This window comes from Coregonus lavaretus, assembly GCF_964263955.1.
Source record: "Coregonus lavaretus genome assembly, chromosome: 6".
NCBI classification, from domain to species: domain Eukaryota; kingdom Metazoa; phylum Chordata; class Actinopteri; order Salmoniformes; family Salmonidae; genus Coregonus; species Coregonus lavaretus.
In genome coordinates this window covers 59764188-59784667 of record NC_139993.1, presented here as the reverse complement: position 1 = coordinate 59784667, position 20480 = coordinate 59764188, and the positions used below count along the sequence as shown (strand labels likewise).

The 20480-nt window shown below is 44.4% G+C and overlaps 1 protein-coding gene across 1 annotated transcript in view; it reads right to left on the bottom strand.

Annotated features, from left to right (window-relative positions):
• hmcn1 (hemicentin 1) overlaps positions 1 to 20480 on the bottom strand; it is a 183495-nt gene that overhangs the window by 41614 nt on the left and 121401 nt on the right. The window contains exons 47-70 of the mRNA XM_084163907.1: positions 19992 to 20189; positions 18952 to 19065; positions 18059 to 18246; positions 17748 to 17844; positions 15729 to 15890; positions 15033 to 15146; positions 14635 to 14837; positions 14347 to 14428; positions 14064 to 14195; positions 13801 to 13950; positions 10437 to 10593; positions 10033 to 10157; positions 9720 to 9903; positions 7903 to 8000; positions 7445 to 7723; positions 6821 to 7017; positions 6585 to 6666; positions 6316 to 6452; positions 6077 to 6218; positions 5786 to 5930; positions 5412 to 5539; positions 5151 to 5307; positions 4881 to 5002; positions 203 to 367 (exon numbers count right to left, since the gene is read on the bottom strand). Coding sequence (XP_084020033.1) covers positions 203 to 367; positions 4881 to 5002; positions 5151 to 5307; positions 5412 to 5539; positions 5786 to 5930; positions 6077 to 6218; positions 6316 to 6452; positions 6585 to 6666; positions 6821 to 7017; positions 7445 to 7723; positions 7903 to 8000; positions 9720 to 9903; positions 10033 to 10157; positions 10437 to 10593; positions 13801 to 13950; positions 14064 to 14195; positions 14347 to 14428; positions 14635 to 14837; positions 15033 to 15146; positions 15729 to 15890; positions 17748 to 17844; positions 18059 to 18246; positions 18952 to 19065; positions 19992 to 20189 — 3558 coding nt within the window. The remainder of the gene's footprint in view (positions 1 to 202; positions 368 to 4880; positions 5003 to 5150; positions 5308 to 5411; positions 5540 to 5785; positions 5931 to 6076; positions 6219 to 6315; positions 6453 to 6584; positions 6667 to 6820; positions 7018 to 7444; positions 7724 to 7902; positions 8001 to 9719; positions 9904 to 10032; positions 10158 to 10436; positions 10594 to 13800; positions 13951 to 14063; positions 14196 to 14346; positions 14429 to 14634; positions 14838 to 15032; positions 15147 to 15728; positions 15891 to 17747; positions 17845 to 18058; positions 18247 to 18951; positions 19066 to 19991; positions 20190 to 20480) is intronic.

Here is a 20480-nt window from a genome sequence, read left to right as displayed (position 1 = left end):
TATTGTAGTGAATTCGAGGGGTAGTCCAACCGGGACTTAAACCCTGGTCAAAACCTGACAGATAAATTGCCACGTCTGCATCACAAATGGCAGCCTATGGTCAAAATAGTGCACTATATAAGAAATATGGTGCCAATTGGGACACATCCTACCTCTATAGAGCACTACAGAACCCAGCACCCAGTAGTATTAACAGTCTAACCTGAGGACAGGATGTTATAACCCTTCCCCTCCTTGGGGAGTTTCATCCCATCTTTACTCCAGTGCAGTATGGGCTCTGGGACTCCTGACGCAGTACAGCCAATCACCAGCGGGGACAGCCTGGTCACCACTAGCTCTGTGGCTTCATCCACTATGGAGGGAGGAACTGCAGAGGAAGAGACACTGCTTTTACCAAACTGGACTTCAATGCTATTGAGGATGTCCATTTAGTAAGTCTGGTTGAAAATACAGAAAAGGAATCAATCTGAACCGTTGAAATCGACTGACTCCACTGTCATTAAAACGACATTCAAGCCAACATTGAAATAACATTAAACTCTTAAGGATCTGACCCTTTTTTTCAATTTTTGCCTAAAATGACATACCGAAATCTTACTGCCTGTAGCTCAAGGAAACACTTTGAAGTTTGTGGAAATGTGAAATTAATGTAGGAGAATATAGCACATTAGTTCTGGTAAAAGATAATACAAACAAAAAAACATGCGTTTTCAATTTATTTTTTTGTTCCATCATCTTTGAAATGTAAGAGAAAGGCCACAATATCATATTGCAGTTCAGGCGCAATATAGATTCTGGCCACTAGATGGCAGCAGTGTGTGTGTGCAAAGTTTCAGATTGATCCAGTGAAGCATTGCAATACAGGACTATTTTGTATGAAGTCTGGCCAAATGTGCCGAATTGGTCAATTGATACATTATTGAGTACATAACTATAGAGAACATACAAAAATGATATGGTAATACAAAATGTAAGTTTACACACTCCCAGGAATGTCATTAGCTGGATCATTAGCTTATACAGAGAGGTTGAGGGTAGAGGAAGTTCAGGAGTAAAAACAAACAAAATAGAATTATTGTAAAATTTACTGTGTCCATAAAATGTATATAGTATGTATAAGCTGGAAGTAGAGGCCTAAGCATTGTTGTTCACTAGTTTACTCCAATTAGGGGAGGGGTGGTGGGGTTGGAAAGTAATAAAGGAAAATACATTTTTAAAAAGGATATGCATATATGTATTTGTATATGTATGTATGTGTATGTATATATATATATATATATATATATATATATATTTGCGGGGGGGGAAATATGGGGGATTGGAAGTGATGCAGACAATTACATTGATGGAAGTTACAATCTATCTGCAATATTAAAGCTGATCTACCTCCTAACAAAAAATAATTAATAATAATAATTTTTAAAAACGGGAAAAAACTTTTAAAAAACTTTCACACATCTAGATGGTCGGGCGGGGTCGGTGTGGAGCCAGAGACAGCAGGGGTTCAAACTGTAGAACACAGTTCCTACATTTGAATATAAAAATTGATTTTATCAAACAAAACTATGCTACATTTTATCTCTGGGACCCTTAGGATGACAAATCAGAGCAAGATTACTGAATGTAAGTACATTATTTACCTTTAGAGGTGAATGTATCAAACCAGTTGCCGTGATACGTTTTTTGTTGTTGTGCACTCTCCTCAAACAATAGCATGGTATGTTTTACGATTATAATGGCGCCGGAGAAGATGGCTGCCGTTTTACAGCCCTCTAACCAATTGTACTATTATGTGTGTTTTTCCGCGTTATTTGTAATTTATTTTGTACATAATGTTTCTGCCATCGTCTCTTATAACCAAAAAGAGCTTCTGGATATCAGGACAGCGATTTCTCACCTCCTATTGGACGAAGATTTTTTCTTCAACGAGGCTGCCACAAAGGATATCCTACAGACACCCGACAAGGCCCAAATCCCTGTCATTCGCATGAGGAAGAGACAGAGATATCGTGGACGTAGGTCGGGGTGCCTTGTAAGGATCCGACGGCGAGCGAGTAAACTGCCACTCCCATCAATCCTATTAGCCAATCTTCAATCATTTGAGAATAAATTGGATGACCTAAGATTACGGTTATCCTACCAACGGGACATTAAAAACTGTAATATCTTATGTTTCACAGAGTCGTGGCTGAACGACGACATGGACAACATACAGCTAGCGGGCTACATACAGCTAACATACGCTACATCGGCAGGATAGAACGGCTGACTCTGGTAAGACAAGGTGTGGCGGTCTGTGTATATTTGTAAACAACAGCTGGTGCACAAAATCAAATACTAAGGAAGTCTTGAGGTTTTGCACGCCTGAGGTAGAGTATCTTATGATAAGCTGTAGACCACACTATTTACCAAGAGAGTTTTCATCTATATTTTTCATAGCTGTCTATTTACCACCACAAACCAATGCTGGCATTAAGATTGCACTGAATGAGCTGTATAAGGCCATAAGTCAACAGGAAAACGCTCATCCAGAGGCAGCGGTCCTAGTGGCCGGGGACTTTAATGCAGGGAAACTTAAATCCGTTCTACCTAATTTCTACCAGCATGTTAAATGTGCAACCAGAGGAAAAAAAACTCTAGACCACCTTTACTCCACACACAGAGACGCATACAAAGCTCTCCCTCGCCCTCCATTTGGCAAATCTGACCATAACTCTATCCTCCTGATTCCTGCTTATAAGCAAAAACTAAAGCAGGAAGCACCAGTGACTCGGTTAATGAAAAAGTGGTCAGATGACGCAGATGCTAAGCTACAGGACTGTTTTGCTAGCACAGACTGGAACATGTTCCGGGATTCTTCAGATAGCATTGAGGAGTACACCACATCAGTCACTGGCTTCATCAATAAGTGCATCGATGATGTCGTCCCCACAGTGACCGTACGTACATACCCCAACCAGAAGCCATGGATTACAGGAAACATCCGCACTGAGCTAAAGGGTAGAGCTGCCGCTTTCAAGGAGCGGGACTCTAACCCGGATGCTTATAAGAAATCCCGCTATGCCCTCCGACAAACCATCAAACAGGCAAAGAGTCAATACAGGACTAAGATTGAATCGTACTACACCGGCTCTGATGCTCGTCGGATGTGGCAGGGCTTGAAAACTATTACAGACTACAAAGGGAAGCACAGCCGCGAGCTGCCCAGTGACACAAGACTTCCAGACGAGCTAAACCACTTCTATGCTCGCTTCGAGGCAAGCAACACTGAAGCATGCATGAGAGTACCAGCTGTTCCGGATGACTATGTGATCACGCTCTCCGTAGCTGATGTGAGTAAGACTTTTAAGCAGGTCAACGTTCACAAGGCCGCAGGGCCAGACGGATTACCAGGACGTGTACTCCGAGCATGTGCTGACCAACTGGCAAGTGTCTTCACTGACATTTTCAACATGTCCCTGACTGAGTCTGTAATACCAATATGTTTCAAGCAGACCACCATAGTCCCCGTGCCCAAGGACTCTAAGATAACCTGCCTAAATGACTACCGACACGTAGCACTGACGTCTGTAGCCATGAATTGCTTTGAAAGGCTGGTCATGGCTCACATCAACACCATTATCCCAGAAACCCTAGACCCACTGCAATTTGCATACTGCCCCAACAGATCCACAGATGATGCAATCTCTATTGCACTCCACACTGCCCTTTCCCACCTGGACAAGAGGAACACCTACGTGAGAATGCTATTCATTGACTACAGCTCAGCATTCAACACCATAGTGCCCTCAAAGCTCATCACTAAGCTAAGGATCCTGGGACTAAACACCTCCCTCTGCAACTGGATCCTGGACTTCCTGACGGGCCGCCCCCAGGTGGTAAGGGTAGGTAACAACACATCTGCCACACTGATCCTCAACACGGGGGCCCCTCAGGGGTGCGTGCTCAGTCCCCTCCTGTACTCCCTGTTCACCCATGACTGCATGGCCAGGCACGACTCCAACACCATCATTAAGTTTGCCGACGACACAACAGTGGTAGGCCTGATCACCGACAACGATGAGACAGCCTATAGGGAGGAGGTCAGAGACCTGGCCGTGTGGTGCCAGGATAACAACCTCTCCCTCAACGTGACCAAGACAAAGGAGATGATTGTGGACTACAGGAAAAAAAAGAGGGCTGAGCACTGTTCTCTCTGCTACTGCACGGCAAGCGGTACCGGAGTGCCAAGTCTAGGTCCAAAAGACTTCTCAACAGCTTCTACCCCGAAGCCATAAGACTCCTGAACAGCTAATCATGGCTACCCAGACTATTTGCACTGCCCCCCCACCCCATCTTTTTACGCTGCTGCTACTCTGTTAATTATTTATGCATAGTCACTTTAACTCTACCCACATATTACTTCAACTACCTCAACTAGCCGGTGCCCCCGCACATTGACTGCACCGGTACCCCCCTGTATATATAGCCTCCCTACTGTTATTTTATTTTACTTCTGCTTTTTTTTTCTCAACACTTTTTTGTTGTTTTATTCTACTTTTTTATTTAAAATAAATGCACTGTTCGTTAAGGGCTGTAAGTAAGCATTTCACTGTAACGTCTGCACCTGTTGTATTCGGCGCATGTGGCCAATAAAATTTGATTTGATTTGATTTTCACTGTAATAGCTACTGTAAATTGGACGGTGCAGTTAGATTAACAAGAATGTAAGCTTTCTGCCCATATAAGACATGTCTATGTCCTGGAAAGTTACTTACAACAGTCATGCTAATCACATTAGCACATCTTAGCTCAACAGTCCCGTAATACGGGACACCGATCCCGTAGAGGTTAAATAACATCATGCTGTGTTCAGGTGTTCTCTTACTGTAACTACTCACCATGGACAGTGAGCTGTATGGCTCTGGCATCCTCCCCCGCCTCGTTAGACACCACACACTCATACTCAGCTGTGTCCTCCACCGTGGGCGCTATGACCACCAGAGAACCTGACGACAGTAACCTGGTGACCACAGAGAGGGAACGGAAGCTTTAGACCATGTTTTGGGGTTCTGAGAACTTCCTGTCAATCTAACAACTGATCTCAGAGTATTATGAGATGGGAGCAACAAGAGGTAAGAAACAGAGAGAGGAAAAAAACCTGTTTCAACCTGTACATATTCTGGTTGTGGTCTGTGTTGAGTGTTCGACCGTTCTTGGTCCAGCTGACCGTGGGCTTGGGGATGCCCGTGGCCTCGCAGGAAAGGGTAGTCTGAACGTTCACGGTCACGGTTATGTTGGTGGGACCACGGGCGATAGAGGGGGGAACTAGAACACAATGGATTGGCGTAAAATTCAATAATTAAATGTGTGTGTTAGTTTGTTGTGTGTGTGTGTGTGCGCGTGTGTGTGAGGCTGAGCCCTCTTCTCACCGTAGACCTGCAGGTCAACTCTCTTGCGCTGTGTCCCAGCCTGGTTGGTGGCCATACACAGGTACCGTCCTGTATCAGTCACTTGGGCTGAGTGGACGTGGAGAGAGCCATCCTCAGCAAACCTGTACCTGTGTAGGACGGGTGTGTGGACACATATTTAGGATAATGTCTCATTGTAAATATCATATCAAAGTCCTAAACCTTGCATTTTTGCCAAGTATCCTCAATGTTGAGTGTCTGACACAAATCCTGCTTATAACATACCTGTATATTATAAACAGGGTAGTTTGGATACTGGACGCTGATTGGCTAAAAAAACATTCATCATGTAATATAGCATGTCATGACATCATCAGTGTGCGACGTGGTCTGACCTGGGGTTGGTTCCTGCCAGTATGGCTCCATGTTTCCTCCAGGTGACGCGGGGGGCAGGCACTCCACTCACGATACACTCCAACACCAAAGGCTGGTCTATGTGGACTGCTACGGTCTGAGGACCCTCCGCTATGGTGGGAGCAACTGGAGAGACACACACAGAGAACTTAGGTCCCACTACTATTCTTTAAAGGCTCTCAGCACAGGACCAGCCATATTCAATAAGATAATGATGTCATTGTGTCTGACTCTCTGCGAGTGTATTTCATGTATTTCTCTGAGTTCTGTACCATTAACAGCCAGGTTGAACTGTCGTGTGGTCTTGCCAGCGATGTTGCTGGCTACACAGATGTACTGAGCTCCATCCCCCAGCTCAGCCATATTGATCTGGAGGTAACGCGCGCTGGACAGTACACGCACACGAGGGGAGGCCTAGGGAGAGAGGGGAGGGTCATCAGGCCTGTGTCAAAAAGTAATCTACACAAGCACACACACATGCATACACACAGAGGACAGGTGTTTTATTTACCTGGAGTGGCTTGCCGTCTTTGAGCCAAGTGAGTATTGGGGGAGGGACGGCGTCTGACTTGCACTCCAGAGTCACCTGTCTGTTCTGCAGCACTGACACATTCTGTGGTGTGCTCTCCCCAGCGATGTTAGGGGGAACTGGGAAGGTATCATCACAACAAAACAGTTAGAACATGAAATAACATGTTACATTAAAAAGCAACAACTCATTATTAGGTCCAATAGTATCCCCTGGTCAGGTCACATACACGTTATAACTACATTACCCACCATGCACGCGGACCAGGAACTCTTTATCGTCGTCTCCTGCAGGACTGTTGGCCAGACAGGTGTACCTCCCTGTGTCCTCCACCTGGGGGAAATAAGATTAAATTGATATTGAAACAAAAAAGAGAGCTCTTTCCTACAATCTGATCACAACCTTCACATATTACACCCTCAAACCTCACTACTCCTAAACAGTCCCTTCTGGGGGTTTTAGGTCCATCCCTGTCCCTCCCTCTCACCTGTGGGGAGGAGATCCTGAGCACCTCCCCTCCTCGGAGGACGCGCAGGCCGTCTGTCTGGGGGAGCGGCCGTCCGTCCTTCATCCAGGTGAGGGTGGGGGCGGGGATACCTGTGGCTTCACACAGCAGCTCCAGAACATGGTTCACTACCACAGACACCTCCGCTGCCACGCCCGAACCGTTGATACGAGGTGGGTCTGAGAGAGACATTTTACATTTTAGTCGTTTAGCAGACGCTCTCTCAGACACACACACACACAGGGGCAGAGAGAGCTGGGTGTTACCTGACGACAGACAGGCAGGCAGGCAGACACACAGACGTGTGTGTGTGTGTGTGTGTGTGTGTGTGTGTGTGTGTGTGTGTGTGTGTGTGTGTGTGTGTGTGTGTGTGAGGGCTGGGTGTTACCTGACGAAGGCTATTGGAGCCAAAACATTTATGTGGGTGCAGTATATACTGAGTGGGGTTTTCTTTCTTTCTTAGTGACAGACAGGAAGACAGACAGACTCACACACACACACGCACAAACAGACACTCAGACAGACAGACAGACAAACACACAGACATACATATATACCGTACATACATACAGACATACATACACGCATACATGTGGTCCCACTTACCCAGTACTTTGAGGTGGAAGTGTCGGCTGGCTTGGCCGGCGGTGTTTCCAGCCACACAGGTGTAGCGTCCCGTATCCTCCACCCTGGCCTGGATGATCTGTACCGTGGTGCCCAGATTGAGCAGCTTGACATGGGGTCCAGGGACCAGGGCCTCCCCATCTCTCAGCCAGGACATGGAGGGGCTTGGAGTTCCGTCAGCTATACATAGCAGGGAGGCCAGGTTCCCTCTCACCACTGTCACGTCCTCCCTACTGCCCGCCCCGTCCAGGCTGGGAGGAACTGCAAGGGGAGATGACGTCACAGTGTTTATCTAACTCATCTAACAGCTGGGCCCCACGACAAAGTCATATATTGCAAAAGCAGGACAATATTGGGTTAGTGAGGGTTTTGGAGTTGGGGGGGGTAGGGTCTATTGTGATATTTTGTATACTATTATTAATGTATTGTGTTGAACTCACCGTGAACCTGTAGGTTGTAGTGCCTGTTGTCCACACCAGCCCTGTTGGACGCCACACAGGTAAAGGTGCCGCCATCTGACACTTGAGCCCTCGCAATCCTGACAGAGGCAGAATTGAACAACACATTAATCCTGACAGAGAGGCAGAATGGATCAACACATTAATCCTGACAGAGAGACATAATTGAACAACACATTCATCCTGACAGAGAGGCAGAATGGAACAACACATTAATCCTGACAGAGAGGCAGAATGGAACAACACATTAATCCTGACAGAGAGGCAGAATGGAACAACACATTAATCCTGACAGAGAGGCAGAATGGACCAACACATTAATCCTGACAGAGAGGCAGAATGGACCAACACATTAATCCTGACAGAGAGGCAGAATGGAACAACACATTAATCCTGACAGAGAGGCAGAATGGACCAACACATTAATCCTAACAGAGAGGCAGACTGGAACAACACATTAATCCTGACAGAGTCAGAATGGAACAACACATTAATCCTGACAGAGTCAGAATGGAATGAAACAGTAGCCCTTTCCTGCAGTCAAATGACCTAGTGGCCTCATAGGTGGAAACAGCCACCCTTTGCCTTGATGACAGCTTTGCACACTCTTGGCATTCTCTCAACCAGCTTCACTTGGAATGCTTTTCCAACAGTCTTGAAGGAGTTACCACATATGCTGAGCACTTGTTGGCTGCTTTTCCTTCACTCTGCGGTACGACTCATCCCAAACCATCTCAATTGGGTTGAGGTCGGGGATTGTGGAGGCCAGGTCATCTGATGCACTCCATTTATTTGGGCTGCAATTTCTGAGGCTGGTAACTCTAATGAACTTATCCTCTGCAGCAGACACTGGGTCTTCCATTCCTGTGGCGGTCCTCATGAGAGCCAGTTTCATCATAGCGCTTAATGGTTTTTGTGACTGCACTTGAAGAAACGTTCAAAGTTCTTGACATTTTCCATATTGACTGACCTTCATGTCTTAAAGTAATGATGGACTGTCATTTCTCTTTGCTTACTTGAGCTGTTCTTGACATAATATGGACTTGGTATTTTACCAAATAGGGCTATCTTCTGTATGCCACCCCTACCTTGTCACAACACAACTGATTGGCTCAAACGCATTAAGAAGGAAAGAAATTCCACAAATTAACTTTTAAGAAGGCACACTTGTTAATTGAAATGCATTCCAGGTGACTACCTCATGAAGCTGGTTGAGAGAATGCCAAGAGTGTGCAAAGCTGTCATCAAGGCAAAGGGTGGCTATTTGAAGAATCACAAATATAAAATATATTTTGATTTGTTTAACACTTTTTTGGTTACTACATGATTCCATATGTGTTATTTCATAGTTTTGATGTCTTCACTATTATTCTACAATGTAAAAAATTGTAAAAATAAAGAAAAACCCTTGAATGAGTAGGTGTGTCCAAACTTTTGACTGGTATTGCATATACAATGTAATACTGGGATGCAAACTCTAAACGTAATACATTTCAACTCTATATCTGACATGGTATAGGTGTCTTATTTTTTTAAAGCCCATAACCATGTGTGTGAGGTGTATACATTTGTTTTAAAGTAGATTGAAGACTACCCAAAAACACTCTGTGTGACCCTGCTTTAGCCCACTACAGTAAAAGGTCAATCTATTGTGTGACATACAGTACAACTCATTTCAAACAGTATATAAAGCAATATTCACGTAACAATTTTAAACACATTTCTCTTGCCTTTATATCTGTACATTGAAAGTACATTCCATATAGAATCCGATATATAACCCCTGACCCCAGACCTACCTGAGCACCTGTCCAGCAGAGAGCAGGCGTATCTGTGAGGAGACAGGGAGAGGCAGGCCGTTCTTCAGCCAGTTGAGCTGAGGTGGAGGGGAGCCCACGGCAACACACTCTATGTTGATGGAGCTGTCTAGAACGGTGGTCAACTCCACAGCCGTATCATGGTTCCCCTCGATCACAGGAGGCACTATGGACAAACACACACACAACGAAAGAGGACAGAAGATAGAGAGAGGGAGAGACATTTAAAACTCTTCATTCATAAAGTAGGGAATACATGCATGGAAGAGAGAGGCTGAGAGAGAATTAAACTCACCATAGACATTGAGGTTGAATATCCGATCCTCTTCTCCAGCCTTGTTGGTGGCTACACAGGTGTACTTCCCACTGTCAGAGGTGTGAGCTCCAGACACAGTCAGAGTGCTGCCATCTGGACTGATCCTGGATAGAATGAGGACGCAATTAAACCATTAATATAAATATATAGAAACATCAGAAACCCCATAGACGTCCTCCCAGTTTCTTTCTGTCCGGGTCCTATCAATCTCAGAGTAGTTCCACCTTTTCCTTTGATAGGCTAGGTCAAATATTAGCCATTTTGCTTACACCTATCCAGTCCTCTCAGATCTACATAAGTGCCTAGGGGCTAGGAGATAGGGGTTAGGGGCTAGGAGCTAGGGCCTAGGAGCTAGGGCCTAGGGGCAGGGGGTTGATGTGTACCTGAGTCCCCTGGATCCTGCCTTGAGGGCCTTGCCGTCCTTCAGCCACTGGATGGAGGGGGGCGGGGTACCCTGAGAGTGACACACCAGCTGAACGCTGTCATTCAGCAGCACCCCCACCTCACTGGGCATCTCCGAATCTGAGATGCTGGGAGGGACTGAGAGAGAGCACAGCCAATCAGATCAGGGACTAATACATAGCTCAGCTAATCAGAGCAGAGCCAATCAGATTATTGGTCATTCAGAACAAACTAGTATATATATATATATATATATATATATATATATATATATATATATATATATATATATATATACTACCGTTCAAAAGTTTGGGTCACTTAGAAATTTCCTTGTTTTTGAAAGAAAAGCAATTATTTTGTCCAATAAAATAACATAAAATTGATCAGAAATACAGTGTAGACATTGTTAATGTTGTAAATGGCTATTGTAGCTGGAAACGGCTGATTATTTATGGAATATCTACATAGGAGTTGGACCGCAGAGTGAAGGAAAAGCAGCCAACAAGTGCTCAGCATATGTGGGAACTCCTTCAAGACTGTTGGAAAAGCATTCCAGGTGAAGCTGGTTGAGAGAATGCCAAGTGTGCAAAGCCATCATCAAGGCAAAGGGTGGCTATTTGAAGAATCTAAAATATATTTTGATTTAACACTTTTTTGGTTACTACATGATTCCATATGTGTTATTTCATAGTTTTGATGTCTTCACTATTATTCTACAATGTAGAAAATAGTAAAAATAAAGAAAAACCCTTGAATGAGTAGGTGTGTCCAAACTTTTGACTGGTAGTGTATGTGTGTGTATATATATATATATATATATATATATATATATATATATATATATATATATATATTACCGTTCAAAAGTTTGGGGTCACTTAGAAATGTCCTTGTTTTTGGAAGAAAAGCAATTTTTTTGTCCATTAAAATAACATCAAATTGATCGGAAATACAGTGTAGACATTGTAAATGTTGTAAATGGCTATTGTAGCTGGAAACGGCAGATTTTTTACGGAATATCTACATAGGCGTACAGAGACCCATTATCAGCAACCATCAGTCGTGTTCCAATGGAACGTTGTGTTTGCTAATCCAAGTTTATCATTTTAAAAGGCTAATTGATCATTAGAAAACCCTTTCGCAATTATGTTAGCACAGCTGAAAACTGTTGTGCTGATTAAAGAAGCAATAAAACTGGCCTTCTTGAGACTAGTTGAGTATCTGGAGCATCAGCAATTGTGGGTTCGATTACAGGCTCAAAATGGCCAGAAACAAAGAACTTTCTTCTGAAACTCCTCAGTCTATTCTTGTTCTAAGAAATGAAGGCTATTTCATGCAAGAAATTGCCAAGAAACTGAAGATCTCATACAACGCTGTGTACTACTCCCTTCACAGAACAGCGCAAACTGGCTCTAACCAGAACAGAAAGAGGAGTGGGAGGCCCCAGTGCACAACTGAGCAAGAGGACAAATCCATTAGAGTGTCTAGTTTGAGAAACAGACGCCTCACAGGTCCTCAACTGGCAGCTTTAAATAGTACCCGCAAAACAGGGATGCTAACCCTGTCCGGGATGCTAACCTTTTAGGCAGAGTTGCAAAGAAAAAACCATATCTCAGACAAGCCAATAAAAATAAAAGATTAAGATGGGCAGTCTGAGATATGGCTTTTTCACATGGAATAGCCTTCATTTCTCAGAACAAGAATAGACTGACGAGTTTCAGAAGAAAGTTATTTGTTTCTGGCCATTTTGAGCCTGTAATCGAACCCACAATTGCTGATGCTCCAGATACTCAACTAGTCTCAAGAAGGCCAGTTTTATTGCTTCTTTAATCAGCACAACAGTTTTCAGCTGTGCTAACATAATTGCAAAAGGGTTTTCTAATGATCAATTAGCCTTTTAAAATGATAAACTTGGATTAGCAAACACAACGTGCCATTGGACCACAACTGATGGTTGCTGATAATGGGTCTCTGTACGCCTATGTAGATATTCCGTAAAAAATCAGACGTTTCCAGCTACAATAGCCATTTACAACATTAACAATGTCTACACTGTATTTCCGATCAATTTGATGTTATTTTAATGGACAAAAAAATTGCTTTTCTTTCAAAAACAAGGACATTTCTAAGTGACCCCAAACTTTTGAACGGTAATATATATATATATATATATATATATATATATATATACACATATATACATATATACATATATACACATACACACACACACAGTACCAGTCAAAAGTTTGGACACACCTACTCATTCAAGGGTTTTGCTTTATTTTTATTATTTTCTACATTGTACAATAATAGTGAAGACATCAAAACTATGAAAGAACACATATGGAATCATGTAGTAACCCAAAAAATATATTTTAGATTTTAGATTCTTCAAATAGCCACCCTTTGCCTTGATGATGGCTTTGCACACTTGGCATTCTCTCAACCAGCTTCACCTGGAATGCTTTTCCAACAGTCTTGAAGGAGTTCCCACATATGCTGAGCACTTGTTGGCTGCTTTTCCTTCACTCTGCGGTCCAACTCATCCCAAACCATCTGAATTGGGTTGAAGTCGGGGGATTGTGGAGGCCAGGTCATCTGATGGACTACCCCATCACCCCAGGTGGTGTGATGGTGTGGGGGTGCTTTGCTGGTGATACTGTCTGTGATTTATTTAGAATTCAAGGCACACTTAACCAGCAAAGCACTCTGCAGCGATACGCCATCCCATCTGGTTTGCGCTTAGTGGGACTATCATTTGTTTTTCAACAGGACAATGACCCAACACACCTCCAGGCTGTGTAAGGGCTATTTGACCAAGAAGGAGAGTGATGGAGTGCTGCATCAGATGACCTGGCCTCCACAATCACCCGACCTCAACTCAATTGAGATGGTTTGGGATGAGTTGGACCGCAGAGTGAAGGAAAAGCAGCCAACAAGTGCTCAGCATATGTGGGAACTCCTTCAAGACTATTGGAAAAGCATTCCTCATGAAGCTGGTTGAGAGAATGTCAAGAGTGTGCAAAGCTGTCATCAAGGCAAAGGGTGGCTACTTTGAAGAATCTCAAATATAAAATATATTTTGATTTGTTTAACACTTTTTTGGTTACAACATGATTCCATATGTGTTATTTCATAGTTTTGATGTCTTCACTATTTTTCTACAATGTAGAAAATAGTAAAAATAAAGAAAAACCCTTGAATGAGTAGGTGTGTCCAAACTTTTGACTGGTACTGTATATATTCTGTCTAGGTTAAATTCACTTACTGAACATTGAATATTTTTATGGGGATATCAGAGTAACTTGAAGGGTAACCTTGATGATAAAGTACATTTACCTTGTATGGTGAGGTGGTAACTTTTGCGAGCCTTGCCCTCCACGTTGGCAGCCACACAGGTGTAGGTGCCAGAGTCGGAGAGCTGGGAGCGGGCGATCTGCAGCTTACTGCCTCCAGACAGGATGTGCAGCTCCAGAGACTCTGAGTTCTCTGAGAAAAGAATACTGCCACTTTACTACTTTCCAGTCAATCTTGGGAGGACAATGGAAGTTTGAGATAAAGTGAATAACACAATAATAAGTTATATGACGGGTGCTGCTCACCTATGGTCCGACCGTTCTTGAGCCAGGTGAGGCTGGGAGGGGGGATGCCTGTGGCGTCACAGGCGAAGGTGACAGGGTTACTGATGGTCTCCACTATATTCTCCTCCGCTGGACCGTCTATACTGGGGGGCACTGGGGATGAAGGGACAGAGATTTACAGTCAGGTCACTTTGACTAAAAGACTCAGATCTGTCTCTCTTCTCCATCTACTCATTTGTATGCTCAGTGATGAGAATGAGATCTGTGAGTGTTTCAAGTCTGTGTTTCTAGAATATGATCTTACCGTAGATGTTGAGGTGGAAGTTCTTGTCCACCTGTCCGGCCACGTTGGTGGCCTTGCAGACGTACTGGCCAGTGTCAGACACCTAGGAACACAGAGGACGGACAGGGGATGGATTAGTATAACGACTTTCAACTACTGTCTGTTAACTAGTGCTGTTTAACTTAACTTGGCAAAATAGAGATGAGGTCACGAAGAGGACATAAGCTAACCCCATCGCATCGCATCGCATCCCTTCCCCTAACCCCACCCCTATCGAGGGGTTCAGACGTCCACCTCTGTGTCTCTCACCTCTGCCCCCTTCAGCTCCAGCATCTGTCCCTCTGCCAGGATGCGGAGGTTGGCAGACTCTGTCACCATCCGACCGTTCTTGTACCAGGTGATGGTGGGAGGGGGAACAGCGTTGGACTCACACTCCAGAGTCACTGAGTTGCCCACACGCACACTCACCACCACAGGAGAGTCCCCACTGCTGTCTTTGATACTGGGAGGGACTGGGGGAGAGCCAGGGGAGAGGCAGGGGTGAGGCAGGGGTGAGAGCAATGTTTTAGTAATAGAGTGGACAGGAGCAGTATATGGAAGACAGGGGAAGGAAGGAGGATATGTGAAGGAGACACAAGGGGTCAATGAGAAGTCCAGTAGTGTATGTAGTGTTGCCTGTCCTGTCCTGTCCTGCTGCAGGTACTGACCAAACACAGTGAGGTAGAGGAGCTTCCTGGCCTCTCCAGCGGGGTTCATGGCTACACAGCTGTACTTCCCCCCGTCAGACATCTTAGCCCTCAGAATCTGCAGGGTGCGTCCACCTGGAGAGAGAGAGGAAGGGATTGGGGAGAGAGAGAGAGAGGAAGGGATTAGGGAGAGAGAGAGCGAGGAAGGGATTGGGAGAGAGAGAGAGAGAGAGAGAGAGAGAGAGAGAGAGAGAGAGAGAGAGAGAGAGAGAGAGAGAGAGAGAGACAAAAACAGAAAAGAGAGAGATAAGCAGAGATTAGGATACAACGTGTGCCCGATCTATCACAATTCAACATCAATTTGTATGTGTGTGTGTGTGTGTGTGTGTGTGCCAGATATGCTTGACCGAGTGCACAAGAAAGGCACTACCAACTTTATATTTGCATATCCTGTCCATTATTACTATGCATACTACCTCTTATTTTGCTTCTATTACTAGTTATTTTTTACTTCATTCTTTGTATTGTTATTATTAGCTAGGTTTCCATCCAAATTGTCCAGATATCCGTGTCCTTTAAAATGTTTGAATCTTTCTCGACTGTAATTTGGTATTCATTAGGATCCCCATTAGCTGTTGCGAAAGCGATGTGATTTGTAATGTGATTTGTGGATTCAAATAAAGTATTTAAAGTATTTAAAATGTGTGTGCGTGTTACCTGGCATGATGAGTGCGTTGGTGTTGGCCTGTACAGGCCCCCTGTCTTTGACCCAGCTCAGAGAGGGAGGGGGGAAGCCGGTAGCCTCACAAGTCAGAGACACAAAGTTATTCACGACCACCGTCACGTTCACTGGGCTAGCTCCCACTATGGTGGGGGGGACTGGAGGAGAGAGAAAAAACAGACAAACTGGTTATCAATATACAGTGGGGAAAAAAAGTATTTAGTCAGCCACCAATTGTGCAAGTTCTCCCACTTAAAAAGATGAGAGAGGCCTGTAATTTTCATCACAGGTACACGTCAACTATGACAGACAAAATGAGAAAAAAAAATCCAGAAAATCACATTGTAGGATATTTTATGAATTTATTTGCAAATTATGGTGGAAAATAAGTATTTGGTCACCTACAAACAAGCAAGATTTCTGTCTCTCACAGACCTGTAACTTCTTCTTTAAGAGGCTCCTCTGTCCTCCACTCGTTACCTGTATTAATGGCACCTGTTTGAACTTGTTATCAGTATAAAAGACACCTGTCCACAACCTCAAACAGTCACACTCCAAACTCCACTATGGCCAAGACCAAAGAGCTGTCAAAGGACACCAGAAACAAAATTGTAGACCTGCACCAGGCTGGGAAGACTGAATCTGCAATAGGTAAGCAGCTTGGTTTGAAGAAATCAACTGTGGGAGCAATTATTAGGAAATGGAAGACATACAAGACCACTGATAATCTCCCTCGATCTGGGGCTCCACGCAAGATCTCACCCCGTGGGGTCAAAATGATCACAAGAACGGTGAGCAAAAATCCCAGAACCACACGGGGGGACCTAGTGAATGACCTGCAGAGAGCTGGGACCAAAGTAACAAAGCCTACCATCAGTAACACACTACACCGCCAGGGACTCAAATCCTGCAGTGCCAGACGTGTCCCCCTGCTTAAGCCAGTACATGTCCAGGCCCGTCTGAAGTTTGCTAGAGTGCATTTGGATGATCCAGAAGAGGTTTGGGAATGTAATATGGTCAGATGAAACCAAAATATAACTTTTTGGTAAAAACTCAACTCGTCGTGTTTGGAGGACAAAGAATGCTGAGTTGCATCCAAAGAACACCATACCTACTGTGAAGCATGGGGGTGGAAACATCATGCTTTGGGGCTGTTTTTCTGCAAAGGGACCAGGACGACTGATCCGTGTAAAGGAAAGAATGAATGGGGCCATGTATCGTGAGATTTTGAGTGAAAACCTCCTTCCATCAGCAAGGGCATTGAAGATGAAATGTGGCTGGGTCTTTCAGCATGACAATGATCCCAAACACACCGCCCGGGCAACGAAGGAGTGGCTTCGTAAGAAGCATTTCAAGGTCCTGGAGTGGCCTAGCCAGTCTCCAGATCTCAACCCCATAGAAAATCTTTGGAGGGAGTTGAAAGTCTGTGTTGCCCAGCGACAACCCCAAAACATCACTGCTCTAGAGGAGATCTGCATGGAGGAATGGGCCAAAATACCAGCAACAGCGTGTGAAAACCTTGTGAAGACTTACAGAAAACGTTTGACCTGTGTCATTGCCAACAAAGGGTATATAACAAAGTATTGAGAAACTTTTGTTATTGACCAAATACTTATTTTCCACCATAGTTTGCAAATAAATTCATTAAAAATCCTACAATGTGATTTTCTGGAATTATTTTTCTCATTTTGTCTGTCATAGTTGACGTGTACCTATGATGAAAATTACAGGCCTCTCATCTTTTTAAGTGGGAGAACTTGCACAATTGGTGGCTGACTAAATACTTTTTTTCCCCCACTGTATCAATCCCTCCCTCCATCCATCAACCCCACCACCCATCCATCCATCCCTCCATCCATCCACCCATCCCTCCCTCCCTCCCTCCCTCCATCCATCCATCAACCCCCCCCCCACCCCCCCACCCCACCCATCCATCCATATTAATGAAGATACCAGACAAAGATGAGGCTTGTAAACACAGATTAAAACTCAATAATAGCTCTGTTCTGACTCACCATGGACGTTGAGGTTGAAGGATTTCTCTGCGCTTCCCGCCAGGTTGTCAGCCACACACACATAGCGGCCCGTGTCTGTCACCTGGGCATTCACCACCTGAGGAAGAGGCAGACAGCTCGCTGACGTTACTGTACGTAAGGCCTGAGCCTTCAGTCTCTCACCTTTGAGCTTCCTCCCCTCATATAATCCCCAGCCTTTCCAACTCTATAGCACCTCTTTCGCTTTTCAATCAATCCATCAATCCATCAATCAATCAAGCCATCAATCAAAATCATTTTACTAAGCCCTTTTTACAGCATAGTCCAGTCACCTGCAGGGAGCGTCCATTGGACAGCAGTCTGTGGGGTCCGTCAGGGCTTATTGGCTGGCTGTCCTTCAGCCAGGTGATCTTAGGGGTGGGGCTTCCGTCCACCTGACACTCCAACACTGTGGTCTTATTGACCTGGATCACCACCTCCTCAGGTAGGTCACGGTCCGCCCCGCGGATATAAGGGGGCACTGGGATGCAGACACACACAGTCAGTTTGCACTTCCATTGTACCTGTGATACCAAATAGTATTTTAAATTATTTGACATATATTTTTTTACACAGGTCGGCTCAGTTTAGATGAGTGTGTCTCTTGAAAAATAGATTTGTATCTTAACGAGACTAACCTGCTTAAATAAAGGTTAAAAAAAAAAGAAAGAAAAAAGTGTTTTCCCCTCTACACACAACCCAGGTCAGCTCAGTTTAGATGGGTGGTGTTTTCCCCTTTACTCACAACCCAGGTCAGCTCAGTTTAGATGGGTGGTGTTTTCCCCTCTACTCACGACCCAGGTCAGCTCAGTTTAGATGGGTGGTGTTTTCCCCTCTACTCACGACCCAGGTCAGCTCAGTTTAGATGGGTGGTGTTTTCCCCTTTACTCACAACCCAGGTCAGCTCAGTTTAGATGGGTGGTGTTTTCCCCTCTACACACGACCCAGGTCAGCTCAGTTTAGATGGGTGGTGTTTTCCCCTTTACTCACGACCCAGGTCAGCTCAGTTTAGATGGGTTGTGTTTTCCCCTTTACTCACAACCCAGGTCAGCTCAGTTTAGATGGGTGGTGTTTTCCCCTTTACTCACAACCCAGGTCAGCTCAGTTTAGATGGGTGGTGTTTTCCCCTCTACACACGACCCAGGTCAGCTCAGTTTAGATGGGTGCTGTTTTCCCCTCTACTCACGCAGAACTCTGACGTCATACTGGATGGAGTCCTCTCCCGCCTCGTTCACCGCCACACACGTATACCTCCCAGAATCCTCAGCCTGAGCCCTGGGGATCTGCAGCACTCGCCCACCTAGAGATGGTCACCCACAATCAGAGTCACACACACACACACACAACCGCGCACGCAAGCACAGACGCGCATGCACTGGCAAGCAAGCACACACACACACATACAGTGCCATGAAAAAGTATTTGCCCCTTTTCTGATTTTCTCTATTTTTGCATATTTTTGATACTGAATGTTATCAGATCTTCAACCAAAATCTAATGTTAGATAAAGGGAACCTGAGTTTACAAATAACAAAAAAAAAAGTACTTATTTTATTTATTTAATTAACAAAGTTATGCAACACCCAATGCCCCTGTGCGAAAAAGTAATTGCCCCCTTACACTCAATAACTGGTTGTGCCACCTTTAGCTGCAATGACTGCAACCAAACGCTTCCTGTAGTTGTTGATCAGTCTCTCACGTTGCTGTGGAGGAATTTTGGCTCAAAAACACACAATCAAGTTTACATGAAAATGGCTAAAAAGCAACAAATTTGAAGTTTTGGAATGGCCGAAGTCCAGACCTAATCCCAATTGAGATGTTGTGGCAGAACTTCAAACGAGCAGTTTATGCTTGAAACCCACAAATGTCGCTGAGTTAAAGCAGTTCTGTATGGAAGAGTGGGAAAACATTTTTCCACATGTGAGAGACTGATCAACAACTGCAGGAAGTGTTTGGTTGGAGTCATTGCAGCTAAAGGTGGCACAACCAGTTATTGAGTGTAAGGGGGCAATTACTTTTTCACACAGGGGCATGTGGTGTTATATAACATTGTTTATGAAATAAATGAAATAAGTATGTAATTGTTGTGTTATTTGTTCACTCAGGTTCCCTTTATCAAATATTAGATTTTGGTTGAAGATCTGATAGTATCAAAAATATGTAAAAGTAGAGAAAATTAAGAAGGGGGCAAATACTTTTTCACAGCACTGTAGGTTCTCTCCTCACCAGGCATGATGAGCACATTTTCATTGGAGGCCATTGGGCGTCCATCTTTGTACCAGGTGAGTGTGGGCGGGGGAACAGCGTTGGTCTCACAGTACAGAGAGATAGGGTTGTTTAGCACCACATCCTTAACATCACCCCCTCTGCCTGGTGTCGAGGTGGTATCTCCCACCCCCCCGGGACGCTGGAAACTAGGGGGGACTGAAGAGGAGAGAGTTAGGGTTATCTTTATGACAGCTACTACAGTCAGTGTTTAGGTTCTGATTAAATACTGTCTGCTACCACTAGAGGACAGCATCTGTTCAGACTTACAGCTTCTGATTAAATACTGTCTGCTTGAAAAAGAAAAGGAAAGCTGCAATAATTTAATATCCTAATAACCAACGTTTTGACAGACAAGCTGTCTTCATCAGGGTATAATGACAAACACTGCGGGTCACTAGTTTATATAGTGTCAAAGGACACACGCAGGTGTCTGTAATCATAGCTGTG